Source organism: Coffea arabica, chromosome 4c, assembly GCF_036785885.1.
Source record: "Coffea arabica cultivar ET-39 chromosome 4c, Coffea Arabica ET-39 HiFi, whole genome shotgun sequence".
Lineage (NCBI taxonomy): Eukaryota > Viridiplantae > Streptophyta > Magnoliopsida > Gentianales > Rubiaceae > Coffea > Coffea arabica.
The window spans coordinates 8,302,879-8,325,647 of record NC_092316.1 but is presented as its reverse complement, the minus strand read 5'-3'; the positions used below and the strand labels follow the sequence as shown (position 1 = coordinate 8,325,647).

Genomic DNA, 22,769 nt, shown 5'->3' with positions numbered 1-22,769 from the left:
ATTATATTTTGTTGAGATTTTTAGGATAATTGTTAGTTGGATATTTTGCTAGTTTATTTCATGTAATCACTATAAATAGTGAGTTAATGAATGTAGAACATAAGCTCATTTTCCACCTTCAATACAAGTCTCTTATAAGTTTTTTTTGCAACACTAAGGTGTTGTTTCTTAGTTCATGCCCCAAAAAACCAACAGGGATTAACCGCTAAATTTTTCTTAAGGGCAATTTAATTTCGTAACAATTGGCCTTGCCCTAGATTAGTGCAATTGCAAGTTGATTTACTCCTAGTTTTCTAGAATTTTATTAGTTTGAAAAACAGCGAGTGCTAAAATTCCTTTGGAATCCCAATTGTTAAATTGTTAACGTCATTTTAAGTATCAATTGTGTATTTAATACAATCTTCAAGTTGAAAATAAATAACTACGTGTACTATGGATGTACTTTACTCCAAAATCTTGGTGACCCTGAGAAAGAATGTCTAGAAGCTGTTACTCCCCCCCCCCCCCCCACACAAATGACTGAATACAGCAGGAACAGCATTCAAGGGACGAGGGGCCTGGACGGTCCAGACAGTTCACGGCTTGGATGAAACCTCAAAAATTTGTGCGGCTCAAATCACGTCTTGTAACTCGATTTTCACGCCGTGTGGGACCCACAAAAATGTTGTTTTATTTTACTTGCTGTTGTTCAATTGTTACATCTTGTACAGATGATGTTACACCATGTACAAATGGTGTTACACCTTCCGGAGCGGTTGTTCTGACAACTGCTCCAGCCCCGCGTCCGCATTCAAGTAAGATGCAAGTCAGCATTTAACCTGAGCAGAGCAGTCTCCACTCATCCCACAGTTGAGACTTGGGTCAGGATACATGCTTAGTCCGAGAGAATGACTGTTTGTGTACCGCAGAGAGAGAGAGAGAGAGAGAGAGGTGGCCATGATATATGAATCTATATTTGATAAATCAGCAATAAAATCCTTTTAGGTTTTCACAATCAGACGACCCGTTATGTCAACAAACACAAGGCAAAACTTTAATTAAATTAAACAACCAAAATCTGGTTTCAAGGATTGACATAAATTCATCTAGTAATTAACCATAATACTGAAGACATTACGAACCAACAACTTCAGTTTCTCCCTCTGCTACTGTTTCCTCAGCTGGCCTATCCAACTTCACGCCAACATCCTCTGAATAGTCACCATGAACCTGAAACCAGAGATCGCATCAAATACCAAATCACTGAAGCATTTCCTTCCATAACACAACAAATAATTCACTACTAACGCAAAAGCTCTTGGGCAAATGCACATGGCAATCATCTTTATGCACCAGAGTACCACCAAAAAGTTCTTCTCAATCAAACAATAATCAATTTGAAGCAAAAAGGTCAATGTAGAGGGAGTGAAGTTACCTCCATCAACTTGCCCAGATCAAATTTGGGTGCCTTGAGGATCTTCACTTTGCGAATGTAAACATTTTGCAAAGGGAAGATGCTTGTAGTTGACTTCTCTATCTCTCTGCCGATTGACTCAGGGATGATTTTGGCAACCAGTTCCTTCAAATCACAGGAACTTGCTTGGTTTCTCATGATCTCAACCATTTTCTTCCGAATCTAAGGTGGGAAAAAAACCGATATCAGGGGAGCACCCTAGGTTTTTTTTTTTGGGGGGGGGGGGGGGGGGGGGGGGGGGGGGGGGGGGGGGAGGGGGGGGGTTGTGTGTTGCACTGTTCAAGGAACTATTAAGCAGACCAAGTTAGATATAAAGCATGGTATCAAAGTTAGAGCTTGCGAGTTACCAAAAATCCTAAACAAACCTGACGGATCTGACTTGACTGAGCATAACAGGTCCTCTTCTGTTGGTTTGCACGTTTCTTTGTAAATCCAATGCAAAACATCCTTAGGGTGTAATTGTCTGTTGTCTTGACATCCACATGAGCCTCAATCAATGTCTGCCACTTACGAACCAGGGACCTGACTTTGTCTGTTGTAAAATTCATTCCCTGGAAATTAAAAACAGACCTGAAGTGAGCAAAATGCATCCAAGTTCCAAAAAGATGTTGCACCATTAAGTATCTAACCCACCCAGAAATTTGTGAGGACATTTTTGCCTTGCACATCTTCTGCCCTCAAACGGATCTTCTTGAATGCATGATCCTCATCCTTCTGAAGATCAGCCAAGCTTACCTCAAATACTCTATGCTTTAGCCCTTCAGAAGCAATCTAAGGAAATGAACAAATCGTCAAATTCAAATGCATCAGCAGCTACTGAGCATGTCTAGACAAAAACAGGAGCCAGACATAGCACAAATTCACATTACAGCCCAAACAGGAAAGATAAATTCAAGGAGCAACAATGAAAATCAATGAACTATAAAATGCTTATTAAACAAGCGAAAATCGCAAGTGATGAAAAACTTTCTGTCACGTCACGTAATTCCTGAAAGGGGCAGATGACAAAGTTACTAGGATTCAAGTTTATTAAGTCCAAATCACACATGCACAAAGCACCCTGCTTATTTTGATTACCATAACAATTTGTACACAATCAACAACATGCCTAACTTAAAGGGACTACAGCTGGAACATAAGATGTCCTAGCATGCAACAACTAGGTAAAACTTGAATACTGTGTTCTAAACTGCAAACGTATCAACAGCCACAGATAAGAAATGTCAACAGCCACAGATAAGAAATGGCCAAATTCTGCAAATAACATAAAATAGTGGCATCTGAGACTACCAATAAAAACAGAATAGGGAGGCGAGAGAAAGTATGATCCATATTTCCCATCATCCACAAGATCACAACAAAAAATCATTTTTCCCTACAAAAGTAGTACATCAATAAGAGGAAACAGGTTGATACTGAATACCCACTACCGTGCAGATATCAAATTGTCAAGTCATTTAGATCTCGATAACCACAACATCTCCAGTTCATTCTGAATAAGCAACAATTTTAATTTTCTTATGGAGACAGCACAAAAATGCTATTAGGCTGTATAATAATTGTATGTATCCCAATACTTTCCTTGCCATTTCTTGCAAACACGACTAATGGCATTTTCTGGCTTCACTGAATCTTAACCCGCCAAACAAGCCATCCTACAATCCCCCAACCCCACAGGAGAAAGATTCCTTACAGACTTCATCACTTTTTACGACTCTAGAATCTCGTTGAATGCTTTTTGATAACCAGGACCTCATTAACACTTTTTTCCTTGTTTAATTACTTCCCGCTTTTAAAAATACAGCACGCCTTCAAGTCCTTTTATAACAAACAAATCCAACTTTTTCCAATATTCTTCTTTCATCCATACAAGAAGTAAAAAAGAGCAATCACATGCATCAACAGGTTCAAATACAAAAAATAAATAAATAAACGAATCAATACCTGCAAACAACACAAGGAAAAAGCAAAAACATTGCAAACTAAGTGAGATAAAGCAGAGGGGAGTTCTAACCTTAGTGCCCTGAGTTCTGGAAACAAGAGTCTTTCCAACATTTCGAACCTCAAAAACAGACGGTGCCTTTACATCATACCAATCCTTCTTAGCAAATGGATCAGCCCTGCCCAACCAACCAGCCAAACCAACCCCATTTCGAATCAACCAAATTTATCTCAATTTCTTCAACAACTAGTCACAATAAAACTAGCCATACCACTTATTGGCCGTTCACAGATCACATCAAATATTGCAAAAACTTATCATGTCAGCTAGATAACCACCAAAAACATCAATTAAAAGAGAAAAAGAAAAACTTTATATCCATCTACCCATCATATATATATAAAGAAATAAGAAATAATAAAATGCTTACGCCTTCTTCTTTCCACCCTTTTTGCCTTTGGAAATCCTCTTGTTCTTCCTGGAAAAACAGTATCAAAAACTATAAGAATTAAAAGAAAAAATTTGAGACACGGAAACCATTATTATCAATGTCAGGGAGTATAATAGAGTGGTTGAGTGCGTGAATGTGTGAGAGAGAAAGAGATCAGAAAGAGTACCCGACGGCCATTTCTCTGTTGCAGAGAGAAGACTGAGAAGTAGAGATAAAGAGGAGGTTTAGGGTTTTTGAGCTCTAGTCTGAGAGGTAGGGGTGGGCAAAATTATAGATAATTCGAAAACCGTCGTATCGGATTCGATTCAATTCGAAAATTAGAATATTTAATTTTTATTATTTAATTGAGTCAAAAAAATGTCAGGTACCTATTAAGATGTGGAGCGGGTTAGAATCACATAATTAAAAAGTCACGGGTACCCGATCTGCCCCACATATATATATATATATATTTTTTTTATTTTCATATAGATACTATAAAATAATAATGTAAAACTAAATAAATAATTTTATTGAACAAATTACATTATAAATATAAGAGACTATAGTTTATTTACAAGATTCATTTGTAGAAATCATGATTTTATATTTTATAGAAAAAAGTTTAATTAATGTGAAACGTACATATTAAAAACTTTGCTACTTATTTCAAATTTTTATTGATTTTGAATTCTTTTAATTTTTTCCTTTATCTTATATTCTTTTTACATGCTTGTTTCTTGATGGGAAACTTTTTTTAAAAAAAAATTTATTAAATCTTAGATGAATGTGTAAAATATAAAAATAAATTGATATAAATTATTTTTTAAAAAAATTTAAATGATAAATGGAGCGAGACGAGTACTCGTTGACCCAACCCTACTCAGCGGGTACCCTATAATCGGGTATCCGCTGATATATGAGGCGGGTAAAAGTCAGAAAATTACTGACCCGCACGGTGCGGGTCGAGTCAATCGAATGGTGAATGGAACGGGTACCCGACCCGCATCCATGCGTCAAATGGGTTTTCGTGTAATTTCGACGAAATATAGGACCTCCTACCAAAATGTAAAGATGCGTGAACTACCTAGGAAGCCCTTAAATTATTCTTATTATCTCAAATTGGCCTCCATCTATTTTAAATCTCAAATTGGTCCGCTATCACTAGAATGTAAGATTATCAAATTTTGATCCTTCAATCTATGTTCACTGTTGAATTCATCAAATTTTGCCTAAATTTTGATTACTTTTTTTTTTTTGATAGGCTAATTCGAAACTTGAAATAGATGATTGAGATAGATGAAAAAATAATTTGAGACGCTTAGAACAATTTAAGAGCTCTTAGATAGTCTATGCACTAAAAAAAAAAAAGACCAGCCAAAATATAAACATAAAGTAAAATATTAAAAAACAGTTTGATGCTTAAGCAATTTTAACAATAAAACAAATATAATCAATGAACAAAACATAAGTATAATGATAAAACTTTTTAGAACTTTGCTTACATATTATTTGAGTCAAGTTTAAACAAACTTTTCAAGTAACTTTAAAATTATTTGAGCAAAATTTCAAGTTTAAATAACAAACTCTATTAAAAGTTAATAGAATTAGCCCATAATTAATCAATCATGTACAATTTTGAATGATTGTTGATGAATAAAATTTTAACCTGCAGTTCTTCTCCATGTGTCTTAACTACTTTATTAGCTAACCCTTGTTTAACTCTTTTTAGGCCTATATGGGATTAGGGGATGAATCACCATTCCAAATAAATAAATTTTTTAAGAACAACGAAGCATACGGTGCCTCTATGCTTCCTTATGATGCCCTGAACGGGGTTTGAACCAAGGCCAATGGCTAGCTAGCCCTTCTTGTTTAACTCAATTGATACATGTCATCTGCCTTGGGAATCATGCTTCTTCAATCTTCAGTTTGTTCACCTTTCGGATACTAAAGACAGCGGTCTTCAGAGAGGTTACGCGAGACATTCTAGCATACAGCATTGTGCCAATGCCATATTACCTTATGTTTCAATAAGTACCCACCATGGACTGATTTTTCAATAGTGTTTAGGAGCATTTTTTTTGCAATTAAGAAAACACTTTAACTATGTAATATATATGAAATAAAAAAATAATTTAAAAATATGTATGGAAAATATTACAAAAAATTGTCTAAAAAATGCATAATCCAAACGGGTTCTTAAAATTTATACTAAATGCAGTTACCATCATTTACAAGGACATAGATACGCCAAAAAAAAAAAGCTCTAAAATGGAGTACTTTAGATGAATTTTTTTTTTTTTTCAAGAAGTCAATTGACTTTTACTGACTAAACAAATCTTAATCCCAGATCATACTCCATAAGCCGGCAACTCTTGGAGCAGACCCAGGAGACTTATCTACCCAACAAACCCCAACCCAACCCTCGATGTGGGACTAGTACTTTAGATGTATTGAGTCTCAAAAATTGTGACTTTGTGAGTCTATCCCCAACATCAAAATCTCATATGGTCATATCTTAGCTCTCTTACATCTTAAATTTACAGTCTCTCTTAAAACCAGCTACGATCATTTATGAGGAAATAGACAGACATAGTATCAACCTCAAAACTCGAAGAATCGAGTGCTTTTGAAGCAAAAAAATATGCCTAAATCTTCCATGATCCAAAAGAAAAACATCATTATGGACAACAAAGCAATTGTTTAACGCAACTGCAAGGCGTTCTGAACAATAAAAAGCTACACAGTTGTATTAGCATCAGTTACTGTCATAGAATGACAAAACATGCTATGAGAATCCATGGTTACTCATTCAGCATTTTATTGAGGAAGTGCTACAAGGAAGAAAGAAACAAAGTCCATCAACATTTACAATTGAGCTAGAACTGAGTTTTGAAAAACTTTTAGAGAATCCCCCAACATCCCAATCAGAGGCATATCCATCTTTTTTACATGTTACAGAGTTGCACTTTGGTATTGGGCACTTAATTGGAAACCATGCTTTCAGTTTCTTGTACAAAACCATCTCCTGTCCAGTCCTTGTCAGATGCTAAACCTTTTCTGATAGCTTTCCTCTGCCGAATTGCTTCTTGCTGTCTTTTTACCAAATCCGTATGAGTTGTAAAATACTCCAGTGACAACCTGAGGATAGGCATAACACCAAAAACAAAAACAGATTATGGTACCTACAAATATTTTAGCAAGAACACAACTCTGCTGGCAATTGAAAGTACATCTTAACGAAATAATATACCCTTTGAAATCATCTATGGATGAAAAGTTGTGCTTTTTCATGAAATCCTTCAGCTCAGAGCAAAGTTTCTTCACAATACCATATCCATGCATCATAACCCCAGTGCAGACCTGCAATAAATTCCAATATACGGCAAAAGACAGATAAGGTATCATTCCAATTAATATTTCCAAGACAAGCATACACAAGTTTTGAGTTCCACATGAAGACTTAAACTCCATGTCCTTTAATATGTTGTTCATAGCCAAAACAAGCTTACTATATGAATGGGATCCAGGACTTTTAAGTATCTTTTTATAAATTGATACTCGTTATTCTATTGTATCAGCTTCAAATTTGCATCAGGTAAACACAAATATTGATAACCAAACAAATGTTATGATTAAGAAAGTCCCACAGTTAAAATGAGTGCAATAGATGTATGCCCCAAGATTTCCCATGATGATTCCCGAGACAGATGAACAAACAAGATAGGTGACTAAAGGAACTCCCATATGGACATATGAAGGGCATGATACAGGATTACCCAGAACAACTTGAACAAAACATGCAACAACAGTCCCTTTTCTTTAAATCAAACTTCTCAAAGCTTCAAAGGCACATTATCTAACTTCTCACCAGCATGCTGTTAAAGCAATTTTTTTCTGCAGCTTCATACAAGCATATATTCTATTAGGGAAAGAAATTGCAACTAATATGACCTGAACTGTGTCTGCTCCAAGAAGAATGAACTCAGCAGCATCACCACCTGCTTCAACACCTCCTATACCAGAAAGTGAACAATCTTTATCTCCAAATTCTGACCTCATCATTTGCGCAATGCTCATTACTTTCGCAAGGGCTATAGGATGGACAGCCTTTGAAGAGTAGCCTCCAGGAGTTGAATATCTGAGAGCAAAACATCCAAAGAAAGTGTAAGAGGGTAAAATGTCAGCCCATCACACAAATGTTGCTCATTGGCAAATACTAACCCTTCAACACAAGGCTCAGGACGTAAAGTGTCGAGATTGATTCCCATGACACTCATGATTGTATTAATAGCTGACACTCCCTCACATCCTGTTCTTAGAGCAACCCTTGCAGGCTACAAGAAATGCAAAGCAGGAAGATTATATATAAAAGAGAAAAGATCAAGAAATTTACCTAAATCAATCAAAACCCAAAAACATAAATAGGCTTCATAAGCAATACCCATTTTCAGATACACTTCTATTTCAAAAATATGCTCCATGGAATGTCCAAATCCAACCAAAGGGAAAACACTTCTTTTTTATCTTAGTTTATCAGATAGATTTGGCAACAAAAACTAAAAAGGAAAGTGAAAACAAAAACAGATTTTGATACTATAATACAGAAGCTATTTCCTGGCCTAATAAATTCTCAAGCTTCAGCATAGAGCATAAACCATACGGTGCCTATGTTCAAGATCCTTGTCTTGTACTTGGTCAAAATTTTCAATACAGTACCCAAGAGCAAGAAGAGAATAAGCTACCTGAGTTATATCAGTGATGTTTGGCGTCATCTTTGCCCAAACAGAAACTGTGGCTTTCTCATTAATCCATCCACATACCTCCTCCAACAGTGCACAATCTTGCCCAACTGCAGCACCCATTTTCCGCTCTGGCATACCATGGGGGCATGAAAAATTAATTTCAATAGCATCCTGTACCACATTGTCAAGATGCAGATTATCAAATATAACACAAGAGAACATGTTTGTATTAGATTCTAAAAACATTTGTGCACTACACACAAGATCGTTCACTTACAACTCCAGTTTGCTCAACACGATCAATAAGTTCGTGCCAGGCAGCTTTGTCATACTCTTCCATAATTGAAGCAATAAGGATCCTATCTGGGTACTCTTTTTTTAACTGTTTAAATTCGCTTAACATTATTTCAAGAGGCCGATCACTTATAAGTTCAATGTTTTCCCAACCAATGATCTCTCCTCTGGTTGAGCCATTTGCTCCTGCTCGCAATTTGGCATACCTGGGAGTCACGTTTATAACTTTTGCAGCATCCAGTGATACCTAGGGCACATTGTCACAAACAAAGTTTAACATCACCAGTAAATCAAATATATACGTCTGATTTCATGAATCTTTCTCTTACTGGGTGCAGAACTAATCAATGATAGTAAACTATTATCAGAAGAAGATTCCGCAGCAATCAAACATTTTACATGAACAAACCTAATTTAGCTAAAACTAATAATTTCATGCTTGTCCAACTAAAACTCTACCGTATATGAAAAGAAAATTGTGTTCTTCAGCCTTCTTTCTTATCTTATTTTCTGAACATGAATCAAACCATAGTTTGATAATGTAGTTGAAGGGCCGTGAACTTTCTACGTGGCTTCTTGAAATTCTATGGAACCTTATCTCCAACTAACCATAAATTCTTCGTTTTTGTCTGGATCATAAGTACAACCTCCATCTCAAGTTCAGCTTGAACACCATTGGAGTGATGAACTGGATCAAGCCCGCTTAAAACCATATTTTACTATTTCAGTTAGTCCTTTTCAAATAAAAAACTATCAATTAAGAAGCTACAAAATTACATCTTTTGTAATCATATTTAAGAACAAAAAATGCTGATTGAAAAGGAAAAGAAATTAAAAGAATACAGGCATAAGAAGACAGAACTTGTATTCAAGAAAAATAGAAAAAGTTACCGTTTTGGCGATGACAGCTCCCCAGCCTTCATCAAAAGCTTTCCTCATAACGGCAAGATTAGTTCCAGGCGGACCAGACCCAATAACAAAGGGGTTGGGCATTTTCAACCCGTTTACAGTTACACTAAGATCCAGTTCAGAAGTGCTAGCATTGTTCTCAGAAGCCATGACCCGGAACCCAACTCTGCAGCTCTTCTTGATCGAATTATGCAGCCGTGGCCGATGAGTCATCGGTAACTCGACCACCGAGTTCCTGTTGCTGATTTGCTGAGTCAAGCCGCTGAGAGACGCCATATCCAAGAAGGAATTGAAGCTTTCCCTTTTTTTTTTTCTCGTTAGCTTGGTATTCTTTCGCTGTTTCGGGTTTCTTTTCTTATATAGTAATAAGGCGGTGGATGAAGATGAAAATGAATATCTGTGGAATCTGAATTTATTACTTTAATAAAACTCTGAAGAAATAAAGAAGTAAATTATTGGGATTGGATAGGAATTCGAGACAAAGACGAGAATCGCATTACGTCATAGTGCTAGAAATGCTGGCAGGGGTTGGCATCTCAGTTTAAGGGGTTAATTATAAGGGTTAATTACATTTACCTCCCCTGAGGTTTGACCATATTACCAATCAATCCCTATAATTTGTCCAAATAACGGTCTCACCCTTTGAATGATCAAACATTTAACAAAAACCCCCTTAATGCCGAAAATGCCCTTATTGAGGCTATGTTACATTAAAAAAAGAACATATTTTTATTTTATTAATCCTGAAGCAATCCAAAAAAATACAAAAAAGTTTTTTGCTTATTATTTTATAAAAATCATATCTTTGCTTCCATAAATAGTTTTGAATCAATAATTATTTTAAATCTTAAAAATGAATATGAAAAATTAGATAAATTGAAAGAAAAATAAAAAAAAGAAGAAATTATTTTAATTCCTGAAGTATGGTTCAAATTGAGGAAAGCATGCCTTGTGCTCTCCGCAACATGTCTTGAACCACAAATTCGAACCATACTTGAGGATTTAAAATAATTGCTTCTTTTTTATTTTTCTTTCAATTTATCTAATTTTTAATATTCATTTTTAAGATTTAAAATAACTATTGATTCAAAACTATTTATGGAAGCAAAGATATGATTTTTATAAAATAATAAGCAAAAACTTTTTCTATTTTTTTGGATTACTTGAAGGTTAATAAATAAAAATATGTTCTTTTTTTAATGCAATATGGCCTCAAAAGGGGCATTTTCGGCATTAAGGGGGTTTTTGTTAAATGTTTGATCATTCAAAGGGTGAGACCGTTATTTAGACAAATTACAGGGATTGACTGGTAATATGGTCAAACCTTAGGGGAGGTAAATGTAATTAACCCTAATTATAATTAATCCCCTCGTCCTGTTTCTCATTTTTGTCATTTAATCCCTTGTAGGATAAAATTATTCTTCAATTATTTTGTCATTTTTGTCATAAAATTATTTTGTCATTTTTGTCATTATTCTTCAATTATTTTGACTTTTCATTTATTCTTTTTTTCTACTTTATTTCTTTTTCTCTTTCTTTTTTCTTCTCTCTTTCATCCTTCTTACCATAAAACTTTTTTATCTCAACATAAAACTTTTTCTGGAGTTTAAAATCCAGTATATAGGTGAAGCTTCGAAAGACATCAAATGTTAATCTCAATTTTGTATACAATACCATGTGTCACAAATTGTAATTAATGATCATTCATCAAGTCACAAATTCATCTTGCGATTTTTTTTTGAAAATAAAATGAGAAATTGTGATAGGAAGGGGAAAAGGCAAAAGAATTAAAAAGTCAAAAAATGCTATTTTGGGAAGAGGTTTGAATATTTAATGACCATTTGAGGAGAAAATAAATATTTGCAATTCCTTTTTTTTTAGCTTTAATCATTAAGATGAAGTTTCTTGTGGGAAAGAGCAAGAAGTAAAGAAAGAAGAAAGAGACAAAGAAAATAAAGGAGAGAAATAGGGGAAAGAAAAAAAAATACCAAAGAGAGAGGAAAAAAAAGAATTTAGGATAATAGAGGGGTAATTTTATCTAATGGAGGACAAAGTGAGAGAACAAAAAAGTTAGGGATAAAGTGAAAAATTGGAGCTGCCTTAAGGGAATTAAGTATGATTAACCATATTTTTTTAAGTCATAATTGTTTGCGTGATAATTAATCTAATGATCTCTCAAAATTTAAAAACAACAGAGTTTGATTTAATGAAATATTTAATTGGATAAGTTGACAGATGAGGTAGTCGTTGAGTTGGACAAAGAGACAAAAAGGTGATTACTCTAAACCCCTTCCGGTATCACCCCTGTTTCTAAAATGCCCCCCATTATTTTTTTTGTATCAATAGACTCCCCTGAGCTTCATAAAAAAAATATCTTGACATTTCTATTCTCCTTTCTTTCAAAATTTTCCCATTATTTCTTGTACTTTTTCTTTCTTGCCCTTCTTCAATGGACTTTTTTTTTTTGGCAACTTGAACATCACTGAATATTTGGCACCTCTTATGAGTTAAAGACAATAAGTAACCATAATTTTGTGAATTAAGCATATTGCTCTTTTCAGAGTACCCACTTAATCACTATTTTATGGTTACTCTACAAATTAGATTATTATTTCTTTATAGAAAACACAAACTTTGAGATATTAAGTGAGAAAATAAATTATAGTTAGGTCATTATTCTGAAAGGGGAATTTGGAAGATTCATAAACAATGCACCCCTCTCTCTCTCTCTCTCGCAAACACATTGGCACAAACGCATGGTTAATGACACTTTTACTTGTCAAAGACTTGATAAATTTACTCGATTAATAGGTTATTGCACTATTTATTGAGAAATTAAAAGTTTTAGATATTACAATTATCAGGTGACCATGTGTTGCAGAGGAAGGATGGATTAGATAGTACGAAGAGAGAGAGTACACGTGAAAGATCTTGGATTTGAAACCTCTAATTTACACTTCAAAAAAAAAATTGACAAAGTGCTAAAATTGCATACTTTAGGAGGACAAATGCAATTAACCCAATAATTTATTTACCAAAATAAAATATAGTGTAGCAGCTCGATCACATATACAAAATAGTGAAAATACAAGAGTTATTCTTCCCATCACATGCAAATTCCCAAAGACAACTACGCCATGCTTGCTTCGAATCATTAAAGTCTCGCGAGGTAGCCGGACCGACAATACTTAATGGTATTAAAAAATAACTATATACTTCTTTCTAATTATATATATATATATATGTATTCTCTCTTCTTTTTTTTTTTTTTTGTGTGTTTGTTACTTTCAAACGTTAAGTACTAAAATGATCATTACAAAATATTTTGTGTGCTACAAGACTCATTGCGATATATTAAATTCTTTTTTTTTTATTTTTTTTTGCGATATATTAAATTCAAAAAGTCAATTGGTGTCAAAAGTAAACATCAATGCCTCATAGGTAGGGGAAATAAAACTATGAGCTAGTTATCGACAAATCTTTTATTTTTCCATGGACACAGAGAATATAGAGATATAACTTCCGAATTCCTTGACATCAAATTGGATGTGTAACAAATTTTTGAAACAACTCGAATAGAGCCTGTTGGCACATGAAATCTGCTCCCAGCTGAATTTGTGGAAGCCCAACTATGGCATCTTGAAACCACTGAGCTAAGCTCAGTAGCCACCAAGGTGGTGGGTCTTAAGACTCTGCTTAGGTTATAGGTGAGGTTTCAAATCCTATTTACAGCCAAAAAAATTCAAAGATTGTGTCAAATCACTCCCTTAGTTTAATAAGGTCTGTGTACCTACTAGCCCCTAACACAAAGTCTCTTTAGATTCCCCCTCCCCTTTAATTTAGGATAAATAGGTTATATAACAGTTGTCGTTTCCAACAAAAAAAAAAAATTATGGCATCATGATGGAAGCTTGCATTATAGTACTTTCCTTCAATTGTGTGTAATGTACATATGCATGTATCCATAGTAAGCTAAGCAATGCAAAAACTAGATAATAAAAAAAATGAAATCGAGATTGGGTTAAAACCCAAAATCAAATACATGAATTTGATCGACCAAATTTATTTAATTTGATTGAAAATACAGTTAACTAATTTTATGCTCACCTGTAGTTGCAGCAAATCTCTTGATTCTTTCATATTACTTGGGAGTAGTCGAAAAGAAAGGAAGAGAAAAGATTACTAATACGGATAATTTACACATTTACAGTCAAACTTACATTTTTTGTGTTAGTTTTTAATGGAAAAAATGTGACGATTCTTAGGTTCTAAATGGCCCAATTTTACCTCGAGATACCATCTTCCATATATTGCTAACTGTTTTTTGTATTCTAGTAGCTGTATGTAGTCGGAGAAGAAGGGAGGTAGAAGTTCTACCGTAGAACCAATGAAGATGAAAATGAATATCTTCTGAATCTGAATTACGACAAACAGTTATGAGAATCGCTAATGTTTTAATTTATTATTTGGGATTTAAGACAAAGATGAGAATTGTATGCGTTGTCTAGCATGGAGCTGCTGGCTGAAACTTTGGCATCTCATTACACTCATTAGCATCGTGTACGAGTCTCTCCCTTTTCTTTTCTAATGTATACAAGTGTGAAAACAAAAGATGATTGAAAAATATAAATTGTCTATTTAACAGTTTATATATGAGCTGACGTGTGTGCAATTTTTTGAGAGTGGTTACAGTCAAAAAAGATGGAACATCTTTTAAATGGTTTCTACTTGCGATTATCAAGAGGTTTTGCGCGTTTGTAAAATGTAAAGGAGAAAAAAAAGTATCTTTTAGACATATAAACCTTTCACGCTATCAAAATTAGAAACAAGTTTACCTTGGATTTATTTCCCACCTCATGAAACCTACAACCTAAGGGGTGCTGGTTTCCTAATTGAGTTGTTACACGTTTCAGGATTTTTTAGAGTGAGGGTTGGTCAGGGGCTCTATAGTCATAGTGGGGCTTTTCTCCCCTATATATGTTGAACTCATTCCTTGGCAGCCTTCGCCGTTCATTCATAATTTTTCCTAGTGTCGAGAATAGAATGGCTGGTGCTCACAGATTTATCCAGCACTTTAGCCATCCTCATCCGTTGGAGCTCTCGACTTTTCAATCTCCACAAGGCCTAACAAATCCACCAACCCTTTGTTCATGTTGCGAACTTGCACCATCCGGACAAATATGCATTTGCAGGCCATGCAACTTCATGCTCCATTTGGGCTGCCTCCATTTGTGCTGCTCTCAATTCCGAAACTCCATCACCCACCCCGCCCACGGCAACCACCCCCTCACCCTCCTCTCTACCGCTGCATATCCCACCGGCCAATTCAAGTGCAACGCCTGCGGCAAACCGGGTAGGGGCTTCAACTACCATTGCAGCCACTGTTCCTATGATCTTCATGCTATATGTGCTCATATGCCCTCCAACTTCACCCACCAGTCCCATCCCTGCCGTCTTTCACTCACCTTCGAAGCCCCTTTTGTTACTACTACCTGCAACATTTGCCGCATGTTCATACCGTCTAATGTGTGGCATTATAGATGTAGTGCGTGTAACTTTGATGTCCATTTGAGCTGCTGCTCGAACAACCCAAGTCCCGTGCGAGGCGTGGTTGGACCATGGCGTCCAACTGGTCTGGGGACTGCTTTGGCTCAAAGGATTGCTGAAGTTATTGGACTACGCCTAGGGAGCTTTGTGGGGCAGGCCATACTTGGCAATGTTATTGGAGGTGATCAGGGGAGCGGTTATGGTTATGTGGATAGCAGTAGCATATGGGATTCACTTATCAGCGTCTTTGGCTTTTAAGACTCAAATTAAATCCTCCACAGAAACGAGTATCTAGGGTGAAAACCCTCTGAAATACACCTGCCATTGCAGAGAGCCTGAATTCTAGTATTTCTGTTGCTATTATATTTTGTTAGACCTTAATTACCAAGTATTCGTATGGGAAGTTCTTTGGGTGTGTAATTATATGCAAGTAACTTTCATGTTGCATGCCAATAAGCTAGTTGGGTTTCTGGAATCGTCTCCATGACGGTGAGATTTTGAGTTTGAGCCCAGTCAGCGGCAAATGGTTAGAAATAAAAGGGTTTCACGTTCAATGCTGTTTGTGACTTTCATATTGTATGCCAAATTGCTCAGTGATACTCGACTCGTCTCCATGACTCTGAGATCTCAAGCTACTCCTTCCACTAATGTGACTCTGGGGCATGTTATTGGATAAAGTGCAGCATGTTGCGCCTTGGAGTGGATCAAAATCAAGGGAACCAGGGTAAATTGGGAGCCAGCTGTTGAGTAGGGAGTGGGGACTCTCATTCAATCCTTCTGGCTATTGGATCATGTTCTTCTGAGGATGCTGTTTTAGCTTTGTTTCAGTAGTGTCATTGCATAGTGTATCTGTGTGGATGTACTTTAGGTTCTACCCCCTGTGTACTGATTTCTACATATTAATAGAAGTTCGTTAACAGCCAAAAACAACAAAATTGCATCCACTTATTTAGATCCAAAAGTCTGACAATATTCAGGCAATTTGTGACTGTTCGCGCTGATTTTTGGATTGATTCCCAGTTGCCTATTTACACCGAAGAGTCCTCATTCATTATAACTACACTAGGTCTGTAATTTGCCCCCATCGTGTCTCTGTGTGTGTGTGTGTGTTTTGTTTTTTACACTCCTATCGCTCCTCATATCTTTCCGACCTACAACTGTTAAATACTCCCTCCCATTTTTTATAACTGGCGTTTAAGGAATTGCACGTCAATTAAGAAAAATTTTCATTGCTTAAATCTATACACCACTTCCCTTTTATACCCTTATTAATTATTTCATTCACCATGTTTTCTCTCACTGTATTAAATGGTGCTGTTTGCAATGCAAACTAACTCTCACCAAACTAAATGTTTCTAAAATGAAACTAAATGTTTCTAAAATGAAAAACTTTCCCACCAAAAATTTTCACCTAAATTTTTTATCTGAAATTTTAAACATTTTTAACTCCCACCAAATATTTTGAGAGGCTATAAGGATTTCACCTAAATTTTTTATCTGAATTTGTTCAAGCGGCTACGCAAGATGGTTTCGATATTCGTTTGATGCGTCAACCTCCAAACTCTCCAGATTTAAATATTTTGGATCTTGGATTTTTTAGTGCTATTCAGGCAATAAAAGATAGGGAGTCAACTAAAACTTTTGATGAGCTTATTGGAGCTGTTGCTAAGGCATACGAAAACTATCCAACAACAAAGGTTAACAGGATATTTTTAACCTTACAGTCATGCATGACAGAAGTTATGAAAGCGAAAGGCTGCAACAGGTATAAACTCATGCACATGAAGAAAGCAATGTTAGAAAGGCAAGGTCAGCTTCCCGATCAATTGAAATGTGATCTCCATGTGGTTCAAGAAGTTCTCAATTATCTGAATAATGTTTCAGCCGTATGACCCATGAGGGTATCAACTCATCAAAAAGACTTGGATCATTCTTGGAAGTTGAAAAGGATGCAAAGGAGCTTAACCCATATCGATGACGTCGACGATGACGATGAGCTTTCCGTATTCCTTGCCATAGTTGATCAGAGCCACCCTTCCGATCACAAGCTAGTAGAAATTGGGAAGATAAATTTTTAACATGATCTTGACCACTTCTTCAAATTATTTTTCTGCGACTTCTTCTCCTATTTCATCAGGGATTTTGTTCAAGTCAAAATCAAACTTTGCAGGTTCATTCAAATCAATACATAATGGAGCTTTATTTATTTTGGCACATTCGACTTCAACTTCTGCATCTTCATCCTCTCTTGTTTCTTCAAAAGAATCTTCAACCACTTGTTTAATTAACTCATCTTCAAATTCTTGGTCCATTCAAATTCTTGATGCGGAGGGAGGCGGTGATGGAGAAGAACAAAGGGGTTCAACATACTGTGAGAAAAGAAGAAAGAATATGGAAGGGCAGAGAGAAGCAATAATTACTAGGAGTAAGAGAGATAAAAGGGTAAAAATGTGAAAAAATAATAAATGCTGCATAGGGATAGTAAAACGACAGATAAAAGTACTGAAAAGCAAATTCCTTAAACGACAGTTATAAAAAAAGGGAGGGAGTATAACATTCGAATCCTAAACTTATAATGAAAAGAATTTTAAGAGCCCTCTCCTTTACTATTATTTTTCTTTCTACTTCTATCATTGCACCACCTCTCACCAGCGCAACTAAACCAACATGCCTACCCTACAGGTGCAATTACACCAGCACCTCATCAAAAACCATCTCATGCCCCTCCAAAAAAATGGTACATGCTAGACAGAATTAAATGAAGGCTGTTGAATAACCAAATCATTTTGAATGTTATTAACATAGTAACTTTGTTTGATTTGATATGGATAGGTAGGCCGTAAGCACGTACATAAGCACAAGTCTTTTCTATGCTGATATATAATAGCACGAGTAAATGCATGTTACATATTCAAAATTTGAAATTTAGAATTAAAATTAAAATTAATCGTCATGCATTCAAACTCGCAAATATATATATACTGTCAGCCAGCGTAGAATAGATTAATTCACACTCAAAATGACTACTCTTTAATTTCTTTAGTTCTGCAAGCACGGGCTGACTCAAGGCAAATGAAGAGCAAGCGTTTGTGCAACTGTTGTCTGAAGATAGTCATGAACAAGAGTTTCGTGTGTTAATTTTATTAAAAGAAAGTGAGAATAGGCTACAGAAAGTACAAGAAGAGTAACAAACGTGAGTAAATTAAAACCTCTACAAGATTACTACTGTTAAATAATACTCCATTAGTTAAATCCTGAAATCCTATATGTGTCGGTAAGTGTGGCTGCAAAAGAGTCAACTCTAGTCGTCTATCTGTAGACCTGTTCCAAAAAAATCATTAAATGAGGGCAGTTCAACTCTAGTCGTCTATCTGTAGACCTGTTCCAAAAAAATCATTAAATGAGGCGCATGAATTGTCAGAAAATCATTAAATCTGGGCTTCCCTTCTGGATTCATGTCCCTTTCATTCATATCACCTTATATACGACTAGTAACGGGGGTAGGACCAGTATATTCTTTCCTTTTCACTTTCCAATTACATTTTCTGAATTCCTTTGGAGTGCTAAAATGAAATGAACTGAAAAGAAAAATTGATAAACGGTGATAATGATCAAAAGGCAAACACATATGTAGATTAAGGTGCGGACATCTAATATTAACTGTCTAAAGCAGATATTGATGGTCCATGGCCGTTTCCGATTCCGTCCGTGCTTGAAACAATTTTGTCTTCTGAACCCCATATATATATTTTTTTGGTCAGCAACGGAGGCTGTTGTAGGGGTTAGTGGGTATACAGACCCAACTAAATCAAGGGAGTGCTATGACACAATCTTTAAATTTTTTTCGCTACTGGTGAGGGTTCAAACCTCACCAACAGTCCAAGGAGGGACTTAAGTCCCTCTCTGGTAGCCACTGAATCAACGGAGGCTGTTGTAGGGGTTAGTGGGTATACAAACCCAACTAAATCAAGGGAGTGCTATGACACAATCTTTAAATTTTTTTCGCTACTGGTGAGGGTTCAAACCTCACCAACAGTCCAAGGAGGGACTTAAGTCCCTCCCTGGTAGCCACTGAGCCATTGGCCCAGAACCCCATATCGTATGTATGCACATGATAATTACACACAAACAATCTCAAACTTCCTCTCTTAATTGTCATATAGTTGTTCGATTACTATTATCATTATTGTTGTTGATTCAAAGAAAGACTCTAAATCTTACATGCAAGAAGAGAGAAGAAGGAAGAGAATTTGAGAGTCGAATAAAAAATTTCAAGGTGGATTAACTAATGTGTCTAGTTAACTTGAGTCTTAAGAACAATCTAATATTGGGCCCATATTCTTCTTATCAACTAACTTGATCTCATTATCAGTCCAGGCTCTTTTAGTTGGACTTCATATTCTGCAGCCCAACAGAACAAATATAAAATGGTGTGGTGAAAAGGACAGTGAGCTAACTATTCAGTCTATAAAATGCTGTGTCGATTGAAAAATAAATGCAGAAGAAAATGAGGTGTGGGGCGAGACGCATACTAGAATTATCTAATGCGTATACGTATACGTATAGTTCTACTAAATAGTGGCCGTCGTTTTCACTCTTATGATGATTTTTAATCACGCGCAGATGCAAGGAACCAAGCAGCCGTTTTTTTTAAAAAAAATACAAAAAAAAAATAGATTTCCCAATATATTTTTCTTAACAAAAGTGAGGTGAAATTTAAGAATCGGAAATGACCAAAAAAAAAGAGGATTTGAATCAAGTACCTTCTTTTTTTTCTTTTCTTTGAGATCTTTCTTTTTCTCTTGCCAACCATTCTCTATTCAATTTCACAAACATGATCGATCTCATTGAGTCACTTCTCTATATAGAGTGTCACTTCTACTAATAAATACTATATAGTTTTCACTAAACATTCATGGATTGAATTTGTGTTTGGATTTAAATGGCGAATATGGTTGCCAAGTACATTGGTTGGTTGGATAAACATGGATTTTGGTGTTTCAAAGACATGAATGTCCAATATCATATAATTGCCACAAAGAAGAAAACACATCCTCCCATCATACATATTTTAATGCTTTTCAAAACACTTTGGCTAAGTAAATACTCCTTGTATATTGAATAAAAATAAATCATATGAATGGATGTTTATCGTTAGAGAATTTGTTTAAAGGGGCAAAACCATTTTAAAAATAAGACATAATCTGAATTAATTAGTGGTACAAATGATACGATTAGATGTGATACATTACATAGTGCCATTAGAGCTCGATAAAATGTTGATTAATTTTGTAATTAAGGTTGAAATGGAAGTCTCATGATCTACTACAACATTTTTTATTGAAGAAACACCTCACTTTTAAAAGTATTATTCTACAATACTTAGGTTTTGTTTGGCAGGCAAGTTTTTTGCCAAATCTGTCTGCTACAAGTTTTTTAAAAACTTTAACCATAGTAATCTCAAAAAACTTTTCAAAGTTTTTAAACTATATATTTCAAAAATTTTTTAAAAAACTTCTACAGTATATATTACAGTAAAATTTTAGAAAAACACCTAAAAAATTCGCTTGCCAAAGGGGGCCTTAGTGTTTTTTGAAATTCTCTAGATATAGTGTATGAGTTTTCATCATATAATAAATCATATATTAGCTTTGGTGAGTGTGCTGGTTTTATCGGTTGCCCTACAAAACAAGAAAAAAAAAAAAAAGAGAAGAAGATACCATTATATGATGCTTTCCACCTAATTAACTTGACCTCATTAGCCTCTACAGGTAGTTAACGGAAGAAAACGACGTTGACGTATGACATCATGCAGTGGACCCTTGGATCTTAACACCTTCTTTGTTTGATTGTTTGCTTGAAAGCAGACGTGGTCACATTCATGCATCAGCATGGTCTCTTGCAAGACGGATCGCTTAGGCTGCCTTTCAATACTGCTAATTTGGCTGGCGTGGCGAATGGTGACTCATCTTTCCATCATTTTCGCTGCGAGCTAATAAAACAATTATAGAAGCCCCACTTGTGCTATTCCTACTTTAGGAACCCATCAAGAAATGCCCACTTGAGTTTGTACCTATCCCATCTCATCATGCTAGATTGTACCAATTACTTACACAATGTAGTTAAGAATCTTATCGACTCGTTCTCGTTTGTTTATTTTAATTGATTATAGATTTAATTTTAAAAAATCGATTTTTGTGATGTTTTCCACTGTTTTTGTATTTTGATTACAAGTTTTTTTTAATGACAAAAAAGATAAAATATATAGTCACCCAATGAGTAACTTTTACTGATTCTGATTATTCTCTATAAACATTTTTCATAGTCAAATTTTATAAAATCTAAAACAATCGAGAACGAACAAGGCCAGATGGAACCATATCATATGGTTAATTGAAATTTATGGCCACTAAATCAAACTCCACGAATATGAATATTAGTAAGATACCCATGAATATGAATATTGGTTCGACTTTCAAATTCTTACCTTTCCCTTCTCCCCTCTAGGACCCGGACTCTCCCTTGAGCAGAAAAAAAAAATGGTATTTGTCCGAATTTTTCCGGAAAAAGAAAAGTTAGGAGACGAATACATATAATTAGTCAAAAGTCACAAGTAGCAAAATTTACACGAGTACTACATATATGCCATTCAGTTACAACCCTTTGATGATTCATAAATCAATATCTGTTTATAAATTTCATAAGTAAATATCTGTTTATAAATTGTATTGGAAGACTTGAGCGTAATTGGTTCAACAAGAATGATTCTCAATTTTGTACTAATACATTATTGAATAATAGATCACCATCAACACTGAACACAGCTTGCGACTATTATGTTCATCTGAATTTCAACCCATTTTTTAAAAGAGAAAAAGTAAGTGAAGAAGTGAACCTAGAATTTAATATAGAGTTCAAAACTCGAATAGAAATGCTGAACATTATTACTCCCTCCGTCCCGTTTTGTTAGTCTTGATTTTTTTTTCACACAGATTAAGAAAGTGTAATTAATTTGGTTGGAAACATAAATTTAGATTAATAATTTTCTAAAATACCCTTATGCTAATCACGAAGAGTGCCAATTAATATTAGTTACAGCTAATGGGTTAGTATTGGAAAAACTCAATGTATTCAATGTAGTGGGTTAGTATTTAATAACAATGTATTAATAACAAGATATTTAATAAGGGTATTTTAGACAATTTAAAAGATTACTATATTTTTTAATGGGAAAGTGGACTATAATTTGGGACCGACGAAAAAGGAAAATAAGACTATCAAAGTGGGACGGAGGAAGTATTATGTAGTAGTTATTAAGGGCTTGCGGCTTGGTCATATGACAAATTTCTATTGCTAGGAGAGCAACGGGGCAAAGTTTTGGCTCAAGTTAGCTGCTGAGATGGCCATTGGGGTAATAATCATAAAAGGAAATACGCAACTGGCGGA

At 35.2% G+C, this 22,769-nt stretch overlaps 2 protein-coding genes across 2 annotated transcripts; both read right to left on the bottom strand.

Moving 5' to 3' along the window:
• Positions 1-942: 942 nt before the first annotated feature.
• Positions 943-4,148, bottom strand: LOC113740261 (small ribosomal subunit protein eS1). The gene is made up of 7 exons (XM_027267818.2): positions 4,013-4,148; positions 3,826-3,873; positions 3,468-3,573; positions 2,087-2,224; positions 1,819-2,004; positions 1,415-1,615; positions 943-1,209 (listed from the first exon to the last, which is right to left on the bottom strand). The coding sequence occupies exons 1-7, from the start codon at positions 4,021-4,023 to the stop codon at positions 1,114-1,116; spliced, it is 786 nt and encodes a 261-aa protein (XP_027123619.1). The 5' UTR covers positions 4,024-4,148; the 3' UTR covers positions 943-1,113.
• A 2,402-nt stretch (positions 4,149-6,550) lies between these two features.
• Positions 6,551-10,165, bottom strand: LOC113740030 (dihydropyrimidine dehydrogenase (NADP(+)), chloroplastic-like). Its single transcript, XM_072045884.1, has 7 exons — positions 9,759-10,165; positions 8,851-9,114; positions 8,574-8,744; positions 8,053-8,165; positions 7,783-7,969; positions 7,082-7,191; positions 6,551-6,969 (listed from the first exon to the last, which is right to left on the bottom strand). The coding sequence occupies exons 1-7, from the start codon at positions 10,050-10,052 to the stop codon at positions 6,813-6,815; spliced, it is 1,296 nt and encodes a 431-aa protein (XP_071901985.1). The 5' UTR covers positions 10,053-10,165; the 3' UTR covers positions 6,551-6,812.
• Positions 10,166-22,769: the final 12,604 nt, after the last annotated feature.